The 23,184-nt window shown below is 60.9% G+C and overlaps 1 protein-coding gene and 1 long non-coding RNA gene across 7 annotated transcripts; one reads left to right on the forward strand and one right to left on the reverse strand.

Annotated features, from left to right (window-relative positions):
- Window positions 1–1,145: 1,145 nt before the first annotated feature.
- LOC144379425 (uncharacterized) lies at window positions 1,146–16,230 on the reverse strand. Its single transcript, XR_013442378.1, has 5 exons — window positions 16,004–16,230; window positions 15,512–15,614; window positions 14,724–14,941; window positions 14,538–14,635; window positions 1,146–3,652 (listed from the first exon to the last, which is right to left on the reverse strand). It is a non-coding gene; the product is annotated as an uncharacterized LOC144379425 (long non-coding RNA).
- On the forward strand, window positions 12,010–21,819 carry ADAMTSL5 (ADAMTS like 5). 6 transcript variants are annotated; one of them, XR_013442373.1, is made up of 15 exons: window positions 12,019–12,103; window positions 13,011–13,317; window positions 13,594–13,789; window positions 13,900–13,991; window positions 14,244–14,304; window positions 14,451–14,559; window positions 15,683–15,810; window positions 16,082–16,193; window positions 16,546–16,632; window positions 16,773–16,936; window positions 17,095–17,293; window positions 17,367–17,438; window positions 17,775–20,203; window positions 20,643–21,089; window positions 21,267–21,819. XR_013442373.1 is itself a non-coding variant. In XM_036100712.2 (13 exons), the coding sequence occupies exons 2-13, from the start codon at window positions 13,043–13,045 to the stop codon at window positions 18,074–18,076; spliced, it is 1,557 nt and encodes a 518-aa protein (XP_035956605.1). In that variant the 5' UTR covers window positions 12,010–12,103; window positions 13,011–13,042; the 3' UTR covers window positions 18,077–20,355. The 6 variants fall into 6 exon arrangements, 4 of the variants coding, with proteins under 4 accessions (XP_035956605.1, XP_077914351.1, XP_077914349.1 ...); XR_013442371.1 differs by lacking the exon at window positions 21,267–21,819 and having other exon boundaries at window positions 20,643–21,198; XM_036100712.2 differs by lacking the exons at window positions 20,643–21,089; window positions 21,267–21,819 and having other exon boundaries at window positions 12,010–12,103; window positions 13,011–13,077; window positions 17,775–20,355.
- Window positions 21,820–23,184: the final 1,365 nt, after the last annotated feature.

The following is a 23,184-nucleotide window of genomic DNA, read 5'->3' on the forward strand; positions in this document are numbered from 1 at the left end:
AAGCTGTGGCTTCCGAAGCCAGGAAGGTCAGTGCTGGATTTGAATGCAGGCAGCTTTCTCTGGCTGCCACAGTATTAATCCCCAAATGTTACATAACACGAGGAATGGGGAGGGATTAGCAGGGCTCCCTGTGGCTGGAATCAGGCCTTGGAATTTTCCAGAGACCAGATTTCGGAATCTGGCCCTGTCATGCTGCCAGGGACGGGAAACACCTTCTGAATGGTCACATGTCCAGCTGGTGTGTCAAGCAGGGGCATGCAGGGCATGGGGGCCTCTCAGCATGCCCCAGGGCAGGGCCCAGAGCAAGACTCCGGGACCTTTGTGGGGGACTGGCCTCAGCACCAGGGCCAAGGATTGCAGGCCACTGTTGGGGGCCAGCTGGCTGCAGCTGGGGAGCCCAAGTTCCCGCTAATGGGAACCAGGAGCAGCGTGACAGAAGGTGGGTGGCTGGGGGGCCATGGGTCTGGGCCATCATGTCACTGTCACCCCGGGCTCTGCTGGCTGTCAGTCACACCCCTCCTCTGCGTGTTAACTCAGGCATCCGTTTAGCTCCTACATATCAGCATGTGGAACCTGCACGGGGCCCTGCACGCCCAGGACAGATACACTTGGCCCTCATGGAATGACTGCTAGGAGATCACCCAACTGAACCACGGCCGTGGGTCAGGACGGCCTCCAGAGGCGAACGTGTATAAGCCAGGCCCCTGGCGGGCAGCTGCTTATCCTTGGGTGCTGTTCTCAGCCCCATTTTACAGATGAGAAAACCAAGACTCAGGAAGGCAAATGCAAGCCCAAGATCGCTGGACTGCAAGTGGCCGAGTCCCACCTGGAGTCTAGAGCCGCTGTCCGCACCCCCATACCATCCCCCTGGGCTTCTGCCCCAGGGGCCCTGGGAGCTCTGGCAGGGGCAGGTGGCCAAGCTCACTGAACCCCTATAAGATCCTGGCCGGGAGCCTCACAGCCCACCTGTCACCTGCACAGACACCTGCTCTGCCCCTCTCCCAGCTGCCCATTGTGTTTTCCCGGCTGAGCCTCTACCACAGGGCCGGGGACACCTCCCGTTCTCTGCCTGCCCCCTCAGCAAGGACCCTCTCCCCAACCACTCTAGAATGAAAAAAAAAAATTACAATGAAACAAAAAACACAGATGTCTGTAGCAGCATGATTCACAGCAGCCAAAAAGCCGATGGACACACACCAAGTGTCCGCTGACATATAATGGGTATGTCACACGATGCGGTCCGTCCCCACGCTGCAATATGATCCAGCCTTAGACAGGAAGGGACCCTGACACCTGCCACGATGTGGAGGGACCCCGAGGACACTGGGCTCAGTGAGAGGAGCCAGACGCCGAAGGACACATCCCGCAGGACCCCACTCCCAGGAGGTCCCCGGAGGAGTCCCGTCCACACAGACAGAGAGGAGAGGGTGGGAGCCGGGGCTGGGGTGCGGGGTGGGGAGTCCGTGCTTCGTGGGGACAGTCTCCGTGTGGGGAGATGGAACGTTCTGGAGACGGAGGGTGGGGTGGTCGCAGGACGGTGTGAGTGTGCTTCATGACGCTGAGCTGTGCACTTAGAGACGGTTACAACGGTGAGTTTCTGTTACGTTTGCCACAACAACAAGGAATGAAGACCGTGTTAGATGCCCCACCCTCCGCAAAAGAAATCACAGCGTTAGGAGTGCACTAATACCCACAAATCTACAGATGGGTAAACTGAGGCAGCGTGCCTGGCAAGCAAAGGACTGCAGCATTACAAAGTGGCTCAGCGGGCTGCCTGACCCTCCCATGCCGACCCCTGCCCAGGTTCCAGAGGCGGGGCTGGTCCCTCGGGCTGGCACCTGGCCTGGCCACCCACCGCTCCCGCCCGGAGCCCCGTGCTCCAGGCTATAGTCTGTTCCTTCACTGACCTAACTCCCCGGACTCAGCACATTTCCTGGGAGAAATGCCAGGAAGCTTCGCTCCAAATACCTGCTGCAGGCAGAGGGGGCGGCTGCCGAGACAGCCCCCCGCGGTGAGACTCCTGGAGGCCTCCCTGGGGAGGTGTTAGCCCATGGGCATGTGGGTGGCACAGTCTGCCCCTTCCGGAAGGTGCCGGAGCTGGAGCATGAGGCTCTGGGTCCCTTTCCGGCCGCCTGGCCTTTGAAACGCCATAGACTCCCTCGTGCCTGTACTTGTGAGCAGTCACCCCACCTGGCAGCTCCCTGGGGACGGCCGGGAGTGGAGCGGCCACCACACTCTGGAAACCCCATGACTGCGGCCACGCGCTGTCTCCAGACTGGCCCAGCAGTGTGGGGGAGGCTAGACCCGGCTCCCCCCCCACCCCAGGACCAAACTCTGTCCTTGCCTCTCCCAGCCTCATGCGCCTCGCTGGCTCCTTCTAGAAGCCCTGTCCTCTCCTGTCCTCCCAGACCCTGCTCTGCAGGCTTTTTTCCCACCCTTCTTCCAAATCTTTTCAGTTATCCTTTGCGGCTCCTCTTCCTTCTCCCAATGCCTGCAGCTTGGGTCTGAGGCCCCTGTCCCCGTCTTCACTCTCTCTTGATGACATGGGGCAGGCCAGCAGGACGCCAAAGTGGGAGGCTTGTCTCTCCTCCCATATCTCCATCTGGGCTCTGCCAAACACAGAGCCTGAAGCAAGGGTTCGGTGCAGAGCAGGTGTGAGTGCCTGGGGAGGATGGGGCATAGGGCAGGGTGGGCCCTGGTGACCCCTGTGGTTCCCCAAGGAACTGGGTACAACATTCCTCAGGACTGTCTACCCAAGAGGAAGATGAGGGAAGCATCAACCGCCTGGCTAGATCAGGGGACACAGAGTATTTAGGCCCTTGAAGGCTCACAGAACCAGGGGGGTGGCCGGGAGCTGGTTTCAGGGCCTGCTCTGGGACCCAGGGGCAGGAGGCTCAATCTCTTCCTATGAGCAAGAAGCCCTCCAGAACCAAATCATATTCAAACTAAGGCCTGCTGATTCGCCCCCCGTGGCCCTCCCACCCACCCACTCACTCACCCCACTCCAGCCGCCCTGGCCTCTCTGCTGGTCCAAGATCCCATACCAAGCTCATCCCAACCTCAGGGCCTTTGCATATGTCCTTCTCTCTGCTCATGATGCTCCCCATCCCTGAGTCGCCTCCCAACGGCCCCTTCTCATCTTCGAGGGCCTAGGCAAGGGCCACCCTTGTCCAGGAGGCCACCTCCACCCCTCGATTCCCTTTGTGGTCCCTCACAACCTGAAATTATGTCATTTCCTTGCAGGTCTGCTGGTTTTCATCCCACCAGACTGGGCACGCCACATGCGGACATGGGCCTGTGTTTGTCCCTGCTGTCTACTCCATAGGTGCTGACCTGTTGGGTGGCCTCATGCAAGTTCAGACCCTCCCCGGGCTCCCCACAGCCTGCCCACAGAGGGGGCATCCTCAGGGTCCAGAGTGGGTGCTTCTCCTCTGGGGGGAGGAGGACACCTATCCTGGCATCCTCTCTCCAGCTACATGCTGCTTTGACTCCTCTCCAGGGATATCGATTGACTCCAGCTGTGTGCACTGTGCTGCGTGAGCATCAGACCCGGCCAGATTTCCACACGAATAATCTCTATTTCATCTGCTTGGGTCTTTTTACCAATTATGAGAAAAGTAGCTCAATGTCACGGGAGATCGTGGATGAGATCCTGGAACAGAAAAGGGAAATTAGCTAAAAACACACACATGGTGAAATCCATATACAGTTTGGAGTTCGGTTAATAGTAATAGTAATTGTTAATATTATTAATTAGTAATAACAATATGCCAGTATCAGTTCCCGAGTGGTGACAAAATTATTTGTTTCCTGGGGCTATTGTAACAAATCACCACAAATTTGGTAGCTTAAAAAAAAATCACCATTTATCAACCTCACGTGGTGAAGTCTGAAGTCCTAAAACAAAGGTGTGGACAGGGCTGGTCCCCCCAGGGCCCCCGGGAGACCCAGCTCCGGCCTCTTCCTGGCCCACGGCCCCCCCCATCCTCACCGCCAGCAGCGCGGGGTCTGCCCATCTCTGGGACCCCACCCTCTGCCTCCCCTTCGTGAGGGCCTCGTGAGGACACTGGGCCCCCTGGAAACCCAGGGTCACCCCCTCCTCGGGGGCCCTGACAAGGTCCCCTCTGCCGCGTGAGGGGACACGTCCCAGGTCCCGGGACGAGGATCTGGACGTCTTGGGGGGGAGCGGATTATACCACTGATGACAGAGGGTAGACGGAAACTCTCTAACATCTTTGCAACTTTCTGTAAATCTAAAATTATTCCAAAATAAAATTTTTCTTTAAAAAATCTGAATTAGAAGGTCATTACAGAAATTCACAGAGAACCTACAAGGCAGTAACTCGGTCACCCATAGCCCTGCCCCAGGACCATCGTGGGCAACACGAGGGGTGTCCCTTTCCCCTTCCCGTGTGAATGTATGTAACATACATCTTTTCCTCTCTATAAATGTCACCATGTCGTGCATAACTTTCTTGATGTTTCCACCTAACCGTGTACCTGAGATGACCTGCCATGTTCACTGAGCCTCCCGAGCTCCCGCCCCTCTCTGCCTCCAAGCCGACCCCCTTGCTCCCTCCGCCCCCCACCAGCCGCACAGGCCCCCTGCCACGCCCGGTCCTCACCTGGGCCTCCAGCCACCTGGGCTTTGCCCGTGCTGTCCCTCTGTCCCCCTGCTGAGAACGCCCTCTCCCTCACACTCTCTCCTGCCCCGCTCCCCTCCTCCTCCAGGTCCTGCCCCCAGGGTCCCCAACCCAAGCAGTTCCCCCCACACACTCCCTCCAAGAAGGAACTCAGGACAGCCATTCAGATGTGGGGGAGAAGCCGTCCCAGGCCCTCCGGGTCCCGCTGCCCCTCAGTATCCCTATCAAGGGGAGTGAGGATTCATCTCTGGGCAGCTGCGGAAACCCAGGGTTCTGGGGCAGGGGTGGCAGGAGCCCTCCCCCCTCCCCCCCGGTCCAGGCTCCTCTGGGGCTGAAACATCCCGGGAACCATGTGGCCAGGCCTGAGGCATCACAGGAGGCCACAGGGAGTTGGGGTTTGGGGGGGCAGGCAGAGGCCACGGGATCTGCTCATGGGCATTTCCTGAGCCCAAAGGCTGCAAGACCACAGAGGTGGCAGGAGCTCAGCTGACCCGCATCCACGGGGACTTGTAGTCCGCTTGGCCTCATCCCCCCTGGCCCTGCCTCAGGGACGGTCCAGGCTAGAGCTCAGGGTAGGGGACCGCACTGCCCCCATGTCGGGGGTCTAAGCCAGGGCACAGGAGGGGTGGGGGGGCTGAGATGCCGCACACGTGCAGTCTAAACCTCAGAAGCACCCCTCCACCCGCACGAGGTATTTCGAGCTGAGCGCTCGGCCTCCTTCTCAGGACTCTGCTGAGTCCCGCTGAGCTGCGGCCGGAGGAGGCCGGAGGCAGGAGGCCGGAGGCTGGAGGCTGGGACCCGGAGGCTGGGGCCCGGGGGCGCAAGGGTGGGGGCGCGGGGCCCGGACACCCTATCTTCCCGCATCCCCACCGGCCGCCATGCTCCATCACCGAGCGCTAGGCGCCCACGCAGCCCCCAGCACCTGCTGTGTCCCTCCCTGCAGGACACAGCGCCTACTGGATACCTCCTGGCCGCCTGAGTGACTCCTGTATACACGCAGGACACAGCGCCTGCTGCATACCTCCTGGCCGCCTGAGTGACTCCTGTATACACGCAGGACACAGCGCCTGCTGCATACCTCCTGGCCGCCTGAGTGACTCCTGTATACACGCAGGACACAGCGCCTGCTGCATACCTCCTGGCCGCCTGAGTGACTCCTGTATACACGCAGGACACAGCGCCTGCTGCATACCTCCTGGCCGCCTGAGTGACTCCTGTATACACGCAGGACACAGCGCCTGCTGCATGCACTCCTGGCCGCCTGAGTGACTCCTGTATACACGCAGGACACAGCGCCTGCTGCATACCTCCTGGCCGCCTGAGTGACTCCTGTATACACGCAGGACACAGCGCCTGCTGCATACCTCCTGGCCGCCTGAGTGACTCCTGTATACACGCAGGACACAGCGCCTGCTGCATACCTCCTGGCCGCCTGAGTGACTCCTGTATACACGCAGGACACAGCGCCTGCTGCATACCTCCTGGCCGCCTGAGTGACTCCTGTATACACGCAGGACACAGCGCCTGCTGCATACCTCCTGGCCGCCTGAGTGACTCCTGTATACACGCAGGACACAGCGCCTGCTGCATACCCTCCTGGCCGCCTGAGTGACTCCTGTATACACGCAGGACACAGCGCCTGCTGCATGCACTCCTGGCCGCCTGAGTGACTCCTGTATACACGCAGGACACAGCGCCTGCTGCATACCCTCCTGGCCGCCTGAGTGACTCCTGTATACACGCAGGACACAGCGCCTGCTGCATACCCTCCTGGCCGCCTGAGTGACTCCTGTATACACGCAGGACACAGCGCCTGCTGCATACCCTCCTGGCCGCCTGAGTGACTCCTGTATGCACGCAGGACACAGCGCCTGCTGCATGCACTCCTGGCCGCCTGAGTTACTGCTGTATACACGCAGGACACAGAGCCTGCTGCATACCCTCCTGGCCGCCTGAGTGACTGCTGTATACACGCAGGACACAGCGCCTGCTGCATACCCTCCTGGCCGCCTGAGTGACTGCTGTATACACGCAGGACACAGCGCCTGCTGCATACCCTCCTGGCCGCCTGAGTGACTGCTGTATACACGCAGGACACAGCGCCTGCTGCATACCCTCCTGGCCGCCTGAGTGACTGCTGTATACACGCAGGACACAGCGCCTGCTGCATACCCTCCTGGCCACCTGAGTGACTGCTGTATACACGCAGGACACAGCGCCTGCTGCATACCCTCCTGGCCGCCTGAGTGACTCCTGTATACACGCAGGACACAGCGCCTGCTGCATGCACTCCTGTCCGCCTGAGTGACTCCTGTATACACGCAGGACACAGCGCCTGCTGCATACCCTCCTGTCCGCCTGAGTGACTCCTGTATGCACGCAGGACACAGCGCCTGCTGCATGCACTCCTGGCCGCCTGAGTGACTCCTGTATGCACGCAGGACACAGCGCCTGCTGCATGCACTCCTGGCCGCCTGAGTAACTCCTGTATACACGCAGGACACAGCGCCTGCTGCATGCACTCCTGGCCGCCTGAGTGACTCCTGTATACACGCAGGACACAGCGCCTGCTGCATACCCTCCTGGCCGCCTGAGTGACTCCTGTATGCACGCAGGACACAGCGCCTGCTGCATACCTCCTGGCCGCCTGAGTGACTCCTGTATGCACGCAGGACACAGCGCCTGCTGCATGCACTCCTGGCCGCCTGAGTGACTCCTGTATACACGCAGGACACAGCGCCTGCTGCATGCACTCCTGGCCGCCTGAGTGACTCCTGTATACACGCAGGACACAGCGCCTGCTGCATGCCCTCCTGGCCGCCTGAGTGACTCCTGTATACACGCAGGACACAGCGCCTGCTGCATGCACTCCTGGCCACCTGAGTGACTCCTGTATACACGCAGGACACAGCGCCTGCTGCATACCCTCCTGGCCGCCTGAGTGACTCCTGTATACACACAGGACACAGCGCCTGCTGCATACCCTCCTGGCCGCCTGAGTGACTCCTGTATACACGCAGGACACAGCGCCTGCTGCATGCACTCCTGGCCGCCTGAGTGACTCCTGTATACACGCAGGACACAGCGCCTGCTGCATGCACTCCTGGCCGCCTGAGTGACTCCTGTATACACGCAGGACACAGCGCCTGCTGCATGCACTCCTGGCCGTCTGAGTGACTCCTGTATACACGCAGGACACAGCGCCTGCTGCATACCCTCCTGGCCGCCTGAGTGACTCCTGTATACACAACAGGACACAGCGCCTGCTGCATACCTCCTGGCCGCCTGAGTGACTCCTGTATGCACGCAGGACACAGCGCCTGCTGCATACCCTCCTGGCCGCCTGAGTGACTCCTGTATACACAACAGGACACAGCGCCTGCTGCATACCCTCCTGGCCGCCTGAGTGACTCCTGTATACACGCAGGACACAGCGCCTGCTGCATACCTCCTGGCCGCCTGGGTGACTCCTGTATACACGCAGGACACAGCGCCTGCTGAATACCTCCTGGCCGCCTGGGTGACTCCTGTATACACGCAGGACACAGCGCCTGCTGAATACCTCTTGGCCGCCTGGGTGACTCCTGTATACACGCAGGACACAGCGCCTGCTGAATACCTCCTGGCCGCCTGGGTGACTCCTGTATACACGCAGGACACAGCGCCTGCTGCATGCACTCCTGGCCGCCTGAGTGACTCCTGTATACACGCAGGACACAGCGCCTGCTGCATACCTCCTGGCCGCCTGAGTGACTCCTGTTTACACAACAGGACACAGCGCCTGCTGCATACCCTCCTGGCCGCCTGAGTGACTCCTGTATACACGCAGGACACAGCGCCTGCTGAATACCTCCTGGCCGCCTGGGTGACTCCTGTATACACGCAGGACACAGCGCCTGCTGAATACCTCCTGGCCGCCTGGGTGACTCCTGTATACACGCAGGACACAGCGCCTGCTGAATACCTCCTGGCCGCCTGGGTGACTCCTGTATACACGCAGGACACAGCGCCTGCTGAATACCTTCTGGCCGCCTGGGTGACTCCTGTATACACGGAGGACACAGCGCCTGCTGCATGCACTCCTGGCCACCTGAGTGACTGCTGTATGCACGCAGGACACAGCGCCTGCTGCATGCACTCCTGGCCGCCTGAGTGACTCCTGTATACACAACAGGACACAGCGCCTGCTGCATGCACTCCTGGCCGCCTGAGTGACTCCTGTATACACGCAGGACACAGCGCCTGCTGCATACCCTCCTGGCCGCCTGAGTGACTCCTGTATACACGCAGGACACAGCGCCTGCTGCATACCCTCCTGGCCGCCTGAGTGACTCCTGTATACACGCAGGACACAGCGCCTGCTGCATACCCTCCTGGCCGCCTGAGTGACTCCTGTATACACGCAGGACACAGCGCCTGCTGCATACCCTCCTGGCCGCCTGAGTGACTCCTGTATACACGCAGGACACAGCGCCTGCTGCATACCCTCCTGGCCGCCTGAGTGACTCCTGTATACACGCAGGACACAGCGCCTGCTGCATGCACTCCTGGCCGCCTGAGTGACTCCTGTATACACGCAGGACACAGCGCCTGCTGCATACCCTCCTGGCCGCCTGAGTGACTCCTGTATACACGCAGGACACAGGGCCTGCTGCATACCCTCCTGGCCGCCTGAGTGACTGCTGTATACACGCAGGACACAGCGCCTGCTGCATACCTCCTGGCCGCCTGAGTGACTCCTGTATACACGCAGGACACAGCGCCTGCTGCATACCCTCCTGGCCGCCTGAGTGACTCCTGTATACACAACAGGACACAGCGCCTGCTGCATACCCTCCTGGCCGCCTGAGTGACTCCTGTATACACGCAGGACACAGCGCCTGCTGCATGCACTCCTGGCCGCCTGAGTGACTCCTGTATACACGCAGGACACAGCGCCTGCCGTACGCACTCCCTGCATAGCTCTTTTGCCTGGGACTCAGGGAATGAGGCCCGTCTGAGGGAAGGAGACTGTCCACTTGGTGGAGCCCCTGAGCCAAGCCTGACTTACTCCTGACACCCCTCAGGCCCCAGGCTACAGCTACCACACAGTAGGTGCTCAGCAGAGGGTGCCTGCCCTTGCTGTCCCCACCGCCTCTCCTGCGACCCTTTCTCAGGCCCCGTCCAACCAGGATTAACCTCATCAAGGTCACTGACTGCCTCTGGCAATGCTGATCCCCCCCGCTCTCCCTCCTCCCTGAAGCCCAACATCCCTAGGCCTCTAGGACCCCACGCTCCCCTTCGCCTCCCCCATCCCAGGCCCCTGGTACGCAGGCCCTCATCTCACTCCATCCATACTCATGCCCCGTGATCTCACCCACGCCTCTAAACACCCCCATGTGTCAAGGACACCCACCTCTCTCCAGCCAGACAAAGCCCCTGCTCTCCCAGCCTCTTCTTGCTGGCCCACAGACATCTCACCCCAGACCCGTCCAGGAGCGACCTGTGGACGTGTTCTCCCATGCCTGCCCCCCCCCCAGCCAGTGGGCACCTCCCTTCCCTGCAGCTCAGGCCAAGCTCCCGCCTCACCTCTTCCCACCGCCGCCCCCCATGGAACTCCTACATGCTCTGCTCCCCAACAGCTGAGAGCCCCCCGAGGCTCCTCACCTCCACCCGAAATGCCAGCACGGGGGCTCTCCCCCCAGGACGCCGCTGCCTCCTTGCTGCCTTCTTGGCCCCCACGGCAGCCAGGTGTGGCTTTTCCAAGACTAGAACACCCTCCCCCACCTCCAGGGCTCCCATCCCACGACCCCCCTCTGACCTCATCTCCGCCCCCCACCCTGACCTCCCGACTGTCCCTTGTTCTCTTATTCTCACCTCAGGGGCTGTGCACAGGCTGTCTCCTCCGCCCGCGCCACCCTCCTCCTTGTGGCAATCGCCTCTTCAGTGAGGGCCTTGCTGACCCCCAACCCCCTCTGCAGTGGGCCTGGGCTATTGCCTCTGGGTGTCCCGATCGAAACGCAGGATTCTGCACTCCCAGGGGGCTGCCTCCCTCAGCCTAGTTAGCTGGGTCGTTCACAGCCGTACCTGCACGTAGTAGGTGCTCAGTGAAGATTGCCTGCATAGATGGCATCGAGCCGACCTGCTCTGAGCTGCTCGGGCTGGCAGGCAGACAGAGCTGGACTGCTAAACCCCCTCCCCGTGGTCAGGGCTGGACACCCCACAGTGGGCTTCCAGGAGGAGGGGGCAATCAAGCTGAGCCTGGGCTTGCCTATGACCAGAGGGGCAGTCCACTCATCGTCCCCTTGGTGTCCCCATCTCCTCAACCCACCCATCAGGGAACATCATGGGCAAGAGCAAGGAGCCAGGGGAGGGGGTGAGCAGAGGGCACCTACTGCTTGCTGCATGAGCAGGGGGAGGGGGCCGGCGCAGAAGCTAAGCTGGGAAAGGGTGGGGTGGCGGGGAGCCTTGGGGTAACTCGGCCCTTGCCAGCCCTCAAAAAGAGCTGAGGTCCCCTTGGAAGTGTCTTGCATACCCTCCTGGCCGCCTGAGTGACTCCCGTATACACAGCAGGACACAGTGCCTGTGTGGAGTGAAGTGAAGAACCCCACCGACCCCATTGCCTGGATGGGAAAACTAAAATCCTAGGGAGGGGGCCGCTGCCGCGCGGGAAACGGATCTTCTGGACCCGGGTCCGGCTCCAAAGCCGCAGCTCACAGCCCGCGGCCAGGCAGGGAGAGCGGAAGGCAGGGTGGGGCACGTCCTTTGGTGACAGCCGTGCCCGGGAATGCTCCTGGCAGGGCTGGAAGGGGGCTCTCCGCCCCCTACGCCTGGCCTCTGGAGCCGAGCTTCTCCCAGTGCGTTGGGGCCCTGCTCTGGGGGTGGCCGGGACCTGGAGTGGGAACCCCAGGATTGCAACCCAGGCGAGCGGGGTTCCTCAGTAGGATGACCTTGAGGGAGGGTTAGGAGGGAGGAGCAGGGGAGAGGGGTACTGACCGGGAAAGGGGACCCTCGCGGGGACGCGATCTGGGCGTCGGTGGAAAGGAGGCAGCGTCCAGGACTCCCGAAACCATGGCAGGGCCACCTCGGTTCTCGCACATTCCCTGGCCCTGAGCGCGACGCCCGGAATAGCAGCCCCGGGGTGGGGGGTAGAGGCGGTCAGTTCCCGCACGGCTCCCCCGCCCTGGGCTTTCCAAGGTCACCGGGATGTGTGCGCCGGAACACCAGGCCGCGGCTCCGGGGGACCGGGGCCCGCGCGGGGCAGTCCCCTGCCGTAGATACGCGCCGAGGCGCGCAACCGCCGCGCGAGGGCGCACGGGGCTGCCGCCCCTGCGGACCCCGGCCTGGGCGCGCCCTGGGAGGCCGGGTGGGAGGGGCTGCCCCTGGCTCCCCCCTCGCCCCTCCCCGCGGGCCCCGCCGCTTCCGCTCGTCCTGGGGCCGCCCGGGGAGCCAGGACGTGCCGCCTGGGCTCTACGTAGCCGGTAAGTCCCTCTTCCTATCCTCCCACTATCCCGGCTGGCTTCTCCTCCCTGTCCCAGGGCCCGGTCCGGCTAGGGGCTGGCCAGGCAGCAGTCCCCAGGGTGGGAGGAAGCTCATCCCCACTTCCTCCTGGGGAAACTGAGGCCTAAGAGGCGTGGCTTGCCCTGGGATCACACCTGCAGTCAGGAGTGCAGCCAGAACGAGGTGTGTCTTGCTCCTCCGGGACGGGTCTCTGGGGAGTAGAAAGATGTGCTTCTAGCCCCTCAGTTCCCACCACTTAGACTCCCTCCCCTCAAGCTGGTGCTGAGTGTGTGTGGTGGGAGGGGGGGGGTCCGAAGGCCAAGCCCTCTGCCCCTATCTCAGCTCTCCAACCAACTTCTTCCCAGGCTGGCCAGGGTTCTGGGTTCAGAGAGGGGCAGAGACAGCTGCTACAGAGCTCTGGGCAGAGAAGGGGACCTGCCCAGGGGTCCCCAAGGTTCTCAGCACCTGGAGCCACCGGGGCCCCCAGCCCCTGATGCCCCAGGTGGGAATGTCAGAGCCAGGGCCTGAGAACCAGGGAAACTGGGGCTCAAGAGGGCCCAGAGGGTCCACTGGTACAAGACCAGTGCCCAGGACCTCGGGGCTGGACTCCTCCAGCTTGTCCTTCGCATCCTTTGGGCTCTGCTGACCACCAGGCAGCCTGGCCGTGGCCTGAGAAAGGACTCACCAGGTGGCCACTTCCCTCCCCCTTTCTCCAGCAATGCCATGGTGATGAGGAGGGTGTGGATGGCGAGTGACTTCATCCTTCCCCTGACAGATGGGGAAACTGAGGCCTGGGGAGGGAAATTCTGCCCCACCCCAATCCACTCACCTGCGGATGCCTCCCTCTTTCCTGCATCATTCTCATCAGTGGCCCCTTTACCTCTGCAGGCCGCCCTCAGTGGGGCCCACACCCTCTGCACATGAGGTCAGGAGTCGGCGACTGGACTGGGGCCAGGTCACCCCCCCCTTGTTATCCCTCAATCCAGGGGCTCCCTGCTGCCTCGGGTCTGGAAGCCGAGGTGGTCCTGGAGGCCCAGGGGCAGGCAGGGGGCTTCTGCCAGGGACTCGGGCCCTGACTCAGCCCCCAGCAGCAGCACCTCTGCAAAGTCCCTCCTAGAGCCCTGGTCCCCATGGCACAGATGGGGAAACTGAGGCCCGGGAAAGTGGAGTGGCTGGCCCTCGGTCACACAGGAAGGTAGAAACAACAATGGTGGGGTGAGTGGTTATGGGGCCCCAACCCTGGAGACAGCCATGCACTCTCCTGGAATGTTTCCTTCCTTAATCAGACACAGATTTAGCACCTACTGTGTACATTCTAAGACAACACACAGTCAATAATAATACAACCAGATAATTCTTCGAGCTCTCCCTCTCCACTGCCAGGCTCTGTGCCACCTGTCTTTCTTCCCTGATCCGATGGGCCCCTGAAATTTTCCTGTAACGGGGGCTCTGTTATTACCCCACTTTTCAGAGACAAGAACAGAGGCCCAGAGAGGTTAAATTACTGCCCCAAATCACACAGCCAATTGGGACAGAGCTGGGGTTCAGACCCTGGCCTGCTGGCACCCCCACTGCAGCGCCCTCCCTGCTCCCCCACACTCCGCCCCCTCCAGAACCTCCTTCTGCTGTGGACCCTCCTGAACTGTGGTTTAGGGGGCAGTGCTCAGGTAAGGGGGGACATGAGTCCAGGGAGCCAGCGGACTTAGGGAGCTGGCCAGTGGTCTGGGGGCCAGCGGGCTCCTCTCCATGCTGATGGTGCCTTTCTCTCCCCAAGTAGGGTCCAGGTGAGTGGACCCCGTGGGGTTCCTGGAGCCGCTGTTCCAGCTCTTGTGGGCGGGGTCTCTCGGTGCGCAGCAGGCGCTGCTTCTGGTGAGGAGAAAGCTGGGGTTTGGCTGGGTGGGGTGGGGTAAGAGGGGGGTGTCTGCCCCCCCTCCCTGCCAGCCCGCCCCACTCCTGGCCGCACCCTCAGCCTGCCCACACATGCTGTGCCTTTTAATCCCACTGATCCAACTGGAATGTGGGTGGGGCTGACCAGGCCAAAGGTGGGGGGGGGGCAGGCCAGCTCCAGAAAGAAGGTTACTGGGGGTCCTAACCACGCTCTGGCCATCTTGCTCCTTGTAGGTTTCCTGGGGGAGAGCCGTGCTGGGGAGACTCCCACGAGTACCGCCTCTGCCATTTGCCGGTAAGTTCTGTCTACCTCCAGACCCTTGGCTGGGCCTTGAAGACCTTCTGTTTCCCGGCTCACACCCCCAGATACCGTTGCCACCCTCCCAGGTTCTCTGGGCTCCCCTGGGGCTCTCCCAGCCTCGGACCTATCTTTGTCCTCAGGACTGTCCCCTAGGGGCCATTCCCTTCCGAGATCTCCAGTGTGCCCTCTACAATGGCCACCCTGTCCTGGGCACCCAGAAGACTTACCAGTGGGTGCCTTTCTATGGTGGTGAGTAGCCTTCCCTGCTGTTGGTCCAGAAGAGGCAGGGAGAAGGGGTTGCTAAGAAAGCAAGAAGACTGGAGGACTGCAAGGAGAAGAGAACATTAGCACTGGGGCTTTGAAGGATATATAGGAGTTGAAGTGACGGTGTGGGGGAGGGAGAGCAATGTGACCTGTGAAACAGGAGCAGAGGGAGGGGCAGGGTCTGTCCCGCTCAGGGTTGAACACCAGGCTGAGGATTTACTTGGAGCTGTATCCAGAGGCCAAGACTTCTCAAACTTATCCCGGTAGCAGGAAATGTTGCCGCATTTAGCTGAAGGCAGCAAGTTACATAACTGTGTGCCCAGGGCAGCGCGCCTCCAGATTTAAAGGAAACAGGCAGCTTTAGACCCTAGAGTGGAAGCAGATACAGATAGGGAGAGCATTCCATCTGTCGACCTCATTGGGTTTTTTTGAGGGGGAGGTTGGGGTTTTTTCCGCTAAGAATTAGAGGAAATTTGCCGTGATCCCACCCCCGCAGAGGCCCACCAAGGCCAGTGTGCCAGGCTCAGGGGGGTGGGAGCCAGGAGGAGCAGGGATCAGGGCTATGTGGGCTTGTGCCTGCGATCGGACTTCCCATTCTGCCCCACTGCCAGGCAGAGGGGGAAACTGAGTCCTGGGGAGGGCCAGTGACACACCCAGGCTGTGCAGAATTCCGTCAGCACTGAACGCTTTTTATTGGGCACATGCTGGGTGCACGGCCCAAGTGCTGTGTGACCTCTGCCACGGCTGTACCCCAGAGCCTGGAACAGTGTTGGGACAGTAGTGGGTGCTCTGTCAGTGTTTGCGGAACTAAAGAATGAATGAAGAATGGGTAAGGATGTTAGCAATGGATAACGTGTAGGGACTCCCTAATGTGAGAGCTTAACCTGAATGAATGAAAGCATGCGCGCACGCGCGTACGCAGGCCCAGGATACTTGCCTGGACAGTCCCCGGGAGCGGGGGGCAGAATGCTTAGGTTCCAGCCGTGGCTCTGCCTCAACCTCCATGTGTGGCTTTGGCCGAGTCTCCGGGCCTCATCTGCCTGAGGGGGAGGAGGCTGGAACTCCGACAGAGGTACCCCACTGGCCCCACAATTCCTCCCGCCCCCAGCGCCCAACCAGTGCGACCTCAACTGTCTGGCCGAGGGCCACGCCTTCTACCACAGCTTCGGCCGCGTCCTGGATGGCACCCCCTGCAGCCCGGGGACCCAGGGGCTCTGCGTGGCTGGCCGCTGCCTCGTAAGTCCTCGCGGGACCCCGCAAAGCCCCGTCCGTCTCACACCCGGCGCCGGGACCTCAGACCCCAACCCTTTCCGTCCCCGGTCCCACCCTCTTCCCTAAGCCCCGCCCCCACATGTACCATCCCCTCCCCACGTCCCGCCCACCACTAGGTTCCACCGCAGCCTCTTCCCTCCAGAGCCCGCCCCTTTACCCGTGGGTCCCGCCCCCCAGGACGGTCCGGGGCAGGGGGCTGTCGGTGAAGCCGCGCCGGTCCTCCCCGCCCCTGCAGAGCGCCGGCTGTGACGGTTTGCTGGGCTCGGACGCCCGCGAAGACCACTGCGGCCGCTGCGGCGGCACCAACGAGTCGTGCCTTTTGGTGCAGCGCGTGTTCCGAGACTCCGGTGACTGCCCTCTCCGTCCTCCCTGCTAACCCAGAGCGGGCCCTTTAACGAGCCTCGGGCCCGGAAGCGAAGTCGCGAGCTGATTGGGCAGTCTGTGGCCCAGCCCCCCTCTCGCTCTTCATTCTGATTGGTTATCGCCAGGTGGCCCAGCCCTCCTAGGAACAGATGGGTTTCTAACTCTTTCCCTGCTGCACTTAATCGAGAATAATCCTCCTAACTCCAAAGTTAACCGATCGTTTGGGGGTTACCAGGACCCCTGGTATCTCTTACCGCAGTATCTCATTTAATCCTCAAATCGTCCCTCAAATACCCTCCCACCTGCGCCCCAACACCCTCCTTTCCTCCCGTCCAGGTGCCTTCGCTGGGTACTGGAACGTGACCCTGATCCCCGAGGGCGCCAGACACATCCGTGTAGCCCACCGGAGCCGCAACCACCTGGGTATCGCGGGGTCCGAGGGGGGAGGCACCCTGCTGGCCGCCTGGGAGCAGCCGGGGAGCCTGAGGCCGGGGGAGGAGGACGCCGGGGTCGGGAGGCTGGACGGGCCGGTCCCGGAGCCCGGGCTCACCTTTCCCTTGCAGCGCTGATAGGGGGCGACGGGCGCTACGTGCTCAACGGGAACTGGGCGGTCAGCCCACCCGGGACCTACGAGGCGGCGGGAACCCGTGTGGTCTACACCCGCGCTGCAGGGCCAGAGGAGACGCTGAGCGCGGCTGGGCCCACGTCCCAAGACCTGCTCCTGCAGGTGCGGGCCAACCTCTGCAGGGGGCAGCTGGGCGGTGAGGCGGGGGGGGCAGACGTCGGGATGGTTGGGTTACAGGAGGGGGCGGGAGGCAGGGGTCGGAGAGGGGAAGCCGGGCCATCAGGTCCGAGCGCGGCTCCCGAGGTGTGACACCCCTCCAGGTCCTCCTGCAGGAGCCCAACCCCGGCATCGCGTTCGAGTTCTGGCTCCCGCGGGAGCGCTACGGGCCCTTCCAGGCACAGGCGCAGGCCCTGGGCTGGTCCCTGCGGCAGCAGCAGCCTCGGGAGGTGGAACCGCAGGCCCCCGAGCTCCCTGCAGCCCCGGCTCCCAGTGCCCCGCGCACCCCGAGCCCGGCCCCAGGTGAGGCGGGCATGGCCAGGGTGGAGCAAGCAGGGAGGGGAGGCCTGTGCCCCTTACTGTGCCCCCCCCACAGACCCCTGCGGACGCTGCCCTGACACCCGAGGTCGCGCCCACCGGCTGCTGTACTATTGTCGAAGCGACTTCGGTGAGAGACTCCGAACCCCAGCCCTTACCTGGCTCCTAACTGACCCGAGCCTGACCCCTGACCTGCTGACCCTCCCCTGCGGTCTGACTTTACCTCTGACTCTTTGACCTGACGCCCACTGGACTCCTTCTGACCCTTTGCCCTAATCTGACCTTTGACCTCTCATTGATCCCTGACCTCACCTGACCCCCGCCCCTCCCCCATCCCCAGTCCCCAGGGACCTCCAGTGGGGCCCCCCCCCCATCTGACCCCAGTTCCTTTTTCTGGCAATGGGGTGCGTGTGGATGGGTCCCAGGGTAGAGCGTCCAGCCAGCCTCCACGCGGTCCTGCTTGCAGTGTTCAGGGCCCGAGTGCTGAGCCGCCTGCACCAGGCCCAGGAGACGCGCTATGAGGTTCAAGTGCAGCTCATCTACAAGAACCGCTCGCCACTGCGGGCCCTCGAGTACGTGTGGGCACTGGGTCGCTGCCCCTGCCCCCGGCTGGACCTCCACCGTGAGTATCTGCTGGCCGTCCAGCGCCTTATCAGCCCGGACGGCACTCAAGACCGACTACTGCTGCCCCACACGGGCTATGCCCGGGCCTGGAGCCCCGCTGAGGACAGCCGTGTGCGCCTGGCCGCCCGCCACTGCCCCGTCTGAGCCCTTCGACGAGGCCCTTGCCCCGTGCAGCAAGAAAGACATGCCGGACCAGGCTCAAACTCAGCATATTTCCCCTCTTGCCCTGGCTTCCAGTGAGCTTAGAAATATCTCCCATCCACAGCTATGTGACTTCCCATCACACGTGCTTAGACGGCCCTGCACACGGTCAGATCCACTGCCATGAGCAGGAGCCAGTGGTGAGGATGCACTGAATAGACCCGAACTCATTTCCTCTCTCACTCTGGCTGCCAGGAAACTCGTAGATATTTTACACTTTGAAACTTTGTGTCTGCTTTTATCCCCTTTGCCTCACACTCACTTTCTTAGAGACGCTGTCACAAACAAGCAAGGCCCAAAGGAAGACATTGTAATGTATCCGTTTCCCCTCTTGCCCTTGCTACCAGGAAGCTCATTGCTGTTTAACGACCTGACACCATGTGCTCTCTCTTCTCACGGACACACATAGGCTGCATGTATTCAAAGACGCTCTAACAAACAGGCACGCTCCCCAGAAGACATGCCTAACCAGATACTGTAATGTACCCACTTCCCCTCTTGCCTGGCTACCATAAGTCCAGAGATAATCTGGAGAGCCTCAGCAATTCTGGCTGGTTTCTTTCTTTTGTTCCTTCCCTCTTTCTCTCTTTCTTAATTTCTTTCTTAAAGTTTTTATTTTTTAAAGTAGCCTCTACACCCATCGTGGGGTCTGAACCCACAACCTGGAGATCAAGAGTCGCACACTCCACGGACTGAGCCAGCCGGGCACCCCTGGCTGGGTTTCTTTCAGGCAACTCTGCTATCCATCCCTTGTTTATTCCTATGTAACTTTTACAAGCACTTTTTAAAAACAAGGGCCCCCAAGTTAAGGATACTTGGCCGCAGGGATCCCAGGATGTGCTGGTAGTTGGACTCGCAATCATGCTGTCACAGTGTGTGCACCCCAGCCCTCAACCTTCTCCTGGTCCAGTGCCCCCTCCCATGCCCCCTTGGGGGCCACACTTTCCTGGCATGCCATCCAGGGCCGCTCCCCAGCAGAGGAGGCTGGTCGCAGCTCTCAGCCTGTCCCCTACACTCTGGAGATCTGCTACTCATATATTCTGGAGCCTCGGTCATGTGTGATTTGGGGGTACCTGGTGGGTGTCATTCAGCAAACCTTCTCCTTGGGGATCCCTGGAAGAGCCACCCTTTTACCTTCCCTCCCTGATGGGATGGCTCATGCTGTCATTTGGTACCATCTGTGGTTGTGCTTTTCTCTAGGACAAGGGACGCTCAACTGGGGGGGTCTCAGGTTCAGCCCCCTGACCTCCTTGCAGGTGACCCACGGGCAGACCCTGCCCCTCCCTGGCCTCAGTTTCCCCATCTGCAGGTCCCCTTTCAGCCCCTCGCAGCTCTGAGCATGGGAACCACGCTCCTTGGACTGCGCCCCCAGTCCCTCCGCCCCCAGCCTCTCCGTCCAGGCCTAGCCCTGTCCTCCAGCACGAGTGCTGAAGGTGGGGCATCCCTCCAGTCCCTCCGCGGAAAATGGGGCACAGTTCTGGAGGAGGTGTGGGGCCTGGGCGCCCCCTGGTGGCAGGATGGGAAAGGAAGGGATTCAAGGCCCCTGGAGTTGCCTGCAGCCCCCAGGGGCCCCATGCCCGTGCCCCTCACTGGCGCCCACTTCTCTCCTGGATGCTTGCCACCTCCTTCCGCACTCCAGCCGCCGTACACGGCACCCACGCCCAGGGCCCCTCCATGCCTGTCAGTCCTGCCAGCACCTCTTAGCCCACGGGTGCCCCCTCTGCCTCCCTGCTGTCGTGGGGTATGTCGGGGAGTGGGGGATCCATGGGGCGGCCCTGTCCCGGGCTCCCAAACCAGCTGGCCCAGCCGGCGAGGAGAGGCCAGCGTGGGGCGCACTCTGGCGGACGGGATGGCAGTGGCCCCACGAGCGGGGACCCCATGTCTTCACTGCCCCCTCCTCTGCACGGCAACATTGTTTCCAGGGACCATCGTGTAACAACCACAGCGGACATGCTCTTGATTTCGGATTTGCTCTTTAGCTTTAAAACGAACACTTGAACAATTAAAAGAGAGAAGAAGATGTTGCAATTCTAAAGACGTTCAAGTCCGGCCCAGGGATGAAAACTACAGGTGATCACGTAGAGTGACAGGAGCGGGCTGCCGGAGCTGTCTCCCTCTCTACCGTCACTGGCTCTCAGTTCTTACTAGTTACCGTGTCCCCTCGGGAATGGGCAATGCCCGTTTGGGTTAGAGGCTGAAATGTCGCCCGAAGGGGCACGGGGCGGGGGGGGGGGGTGGTGGCAGTAAGGACCGTCCACCTGCGGCCAGCTCCCTTGGCCGAGGCCTGGGGGGGTCACAGCTGCGAATTCTCTGGACCCACTTCCCTCAGGAGGAGGTGTTTAGTCAAGGAGAAAGGACAAAAGCAGGCAAGTTTGAAACGCGTCCTGTTAGTAAGAGGATGATAACTGCGACTATTTCATTGGTTCCCCCGAAAGGTTTTCCCCACAACATTGCAGGAGGCTGGCTCTGGGCTTCCCATGCTTTTCTTACTATTTTTAATTCTCTGCAGCCAGCAGCCCCCTACTGCCTGCCTGGGGCCCGCTCTCCCTTCCTTCTGACCCTGAGCTAGGACGCGGTCCCGACAGCTGCGGAGAGCCTCCGGGCTGTCCCACAGCCCCCCGGGGTTACGTGCGGGCCATGCGGGGTAGCCACCGCGGAGTACAGCTGGGCCGCGCTGCTCCAGGTGAAGCGGGCCTCACTGTGGCAGGCTGAACACATAGCCAGGTCCTAACCTCCAGAACCTGTGAATGGGACCTTATTTGGAAAAAAGGTCTTTGCAGATGCAATTAAGAGTCTCAAGATGAGATCATCCTGGATTATCCAGGTGGGACCTAAACCCAGTGACAGGTGTCCTCATAAGACAGACAGAGGAGACAGCCGCGTGGCTACGGAGGCGACTCTGGAGGGACACGGCTACAAGCCCGAGGAGGCCTGGAGCTGCCAGGAGCTGGAACAGGTGAAGGACCTTCCCCCTGGAGGCTGCGGAGGGAGCTTGGTCCCGCCAGGCCCTGACCTCCGGCTTCTGGCCTCCAGAATGTGGGAGAATAAATCTCTAGTTTTAAGCCTCCCATGTGTGGTCATTTGCATCAGCCTCCCCAGGATACTCGAATGCTCACCCTGCAATCTCTGACAGGTGTGTGCCCAAGGAAACAAGAGCTCTGCTCACCAAAGGCCAGTTCTAGAATGTTCCTAGCAGCTTTCGTCACAATAACCACAAACTGGAAACCACTCCAACCAACAGTGGAATGGTGTACATAAACTGAGTGAAATACTGTCCATCACCACCCAAAACCAGTCTGGATCACTCCTGCAGCAGGGTGGTGAATCTGACCGCCGCGGCTCTGAGTCACACAGGCAAGGGCAGGACACAGCGGAGTCGAGACGTAAGTGATGCGCACGGACAGCGTAAATGGAGTCAGGACGGGGGCCACCGTTGGGCGTGGCAAGTGACTGGGAGGGGCTGGCCGTGTTGCGTCACCAGCTCTGAGTTGCTGGTTACACTTTTCTGTATGTTTAAATTAAAAACAAAATAGGGGCGCCTGGGTGGCTCAGTCAGTTGAGCGTCTGCCTTCAGTTCAGGTCATGATCTCAGGGTCCTGGGATCGAGCCCCACATCCCCCACACTCGTGCGCTCACTCACACTCTCTCTCTCTCTGCTCTTTCTCTCAAATAAATAAATAAAATCTTAAAACAACAACAACAAACAAGTCTGAGGGGCTAAAGGTCCTGTTTCCACCTGGTAAGACAGGTGTGTCCTCCCACCTGTGCTCCCTGGTGGGCTGACCCCTGGCGGTCTGGGGAAAATCTTTGAAGGGACACAGCTAGAGCCCATTTTCCTGCCACCTTGGATGGCAGGGGTCAATGCCAGGTGCAGAGCAAGCCTGGTACCTCCTTGTCCGTCCCTGGACTATGGCCACACCACATTCTTCAAACAGCTGGGCCAGCAATAAGCAGATTCCCAGATCCCTGTCCCCCACACCCATTTGGACTTCTCAGCAGGGCAGTGGGGGGGGGAGGGAGGCTCAGTAATGATTACGCTCGGTCCCTCCCTTGCTCCCTGCAAAGACTGCATCCCCAAGCAAAGGCAAAGTCCTCACCACGCCTTCCAGGTATCTGCGAGGTCAGCCTCACCCCATTCACCTCCTCTCTCCCCTTCACTCATTCAGCTCCAGCCACACTGGCCACCGCACTCTTCCTCTAACCTGCCAGGCACAGTCCTGCCCCAGGGCCTTTGCATGTGCTTTTCTCTCTGCCCGGACCATGTTTGCCCTGGCTTTCACAAGACCCATGCCCTCTGACCTGACTTTCCTATCTCCTTCAGGCCTCTCCTCAAATGTCACTTTCATAGACAGGTCTTTCTCCGACTGTTCCTGAAATTGTCACCCCACCCAACTCCCCGCTGCATCCCCGCCCCCAACAACATTCACCTCCCTCTGACATATATATTTATCATGCTGTTGTCACCTCCCCAAATCCTTAGGAGCAGAGATTTTTCTCTCTCTGGGCCATTATGTACCCTTGACTGTTGCAACAGGGCCTGGCATACAGTAGGTGCTCAATATTTGTTGAATGAGCAAATAAACGAATTGGACCAGTTGCTCACCAGCAACTCTCAGTGCTCCCTCCTCCTTCGCTGGCATTCTCCAGGATGAGGACACAGGCTGCGGGCAGGTGGCTGCACTGGGCTGCCTCCTTTGGGGGAACCTTGTCTTGGATGAATGGGGCCACCACCAGCGGCAGACAGTGACGTGTCAATGGACTGTGGGACGCGGCACAGACACCTACAGTGTCTCCAAACATCGTCCAATGTCCCCGGGGCACGATTACCCGGGGGCGCCTGGGGGGCTCAGTTGGTTAAGTGTCCCACTCTTGACTTTGGCTCAGGTGGTGATCTCGGAGTCGTGCTCAGGGGGGGAGTCTGCTTGAGATTCTCTCCCTCTCCCTCTGCCCCTCCCCCTGCTCATGCGCGATCTCCCTCTCTCTCTCAAACAAATCAATCTTAAAAAAAAAAAAAAAGAAGTCATGATCACCCAGAATCTTGGAGAAGCAGC

The sequence above is a fragment of the Halichoerus grypus genome, chromosome 1 (genome assembly GCF_964656455.1).
Source record: "Halichoerus grypus chromosome 1, mHalGry1.hap1.1, whole genome shotgun sequence".
In the NCBI taxonomy this organism is placed as follows: domain Eukaryota; kingdom Metazoa; phylum Chordata; class Mammalia; order Carnivora; family Phocidae; genus Halichoerus; species Halichoerus grypus.

Coding starts and splice junctions, on each gene's coding strand:
- ADAMTSL5 (XM_036100711.2), top strand. CDS start 13,253: ATGGCACAGATGGGGAAACTGAGGCCCGGGAAAGTGGAGTGGCTGGCC. Junction 13,992..14,243: donor CGCAGCAGGCGCTGCTTCTG/GTGAGGAGAAAG, acceptor TGCTCCTTGTAG/GTTTCCTGGGGGAGAGCCGT. Junction 14,305..14,450: donor ACCGCCTCTGCCATTTGCCG/GTAAGTTCTGTC, acceptor CTTTGTCCTCAG/GACTGTCCCCTAGGGGCCAT.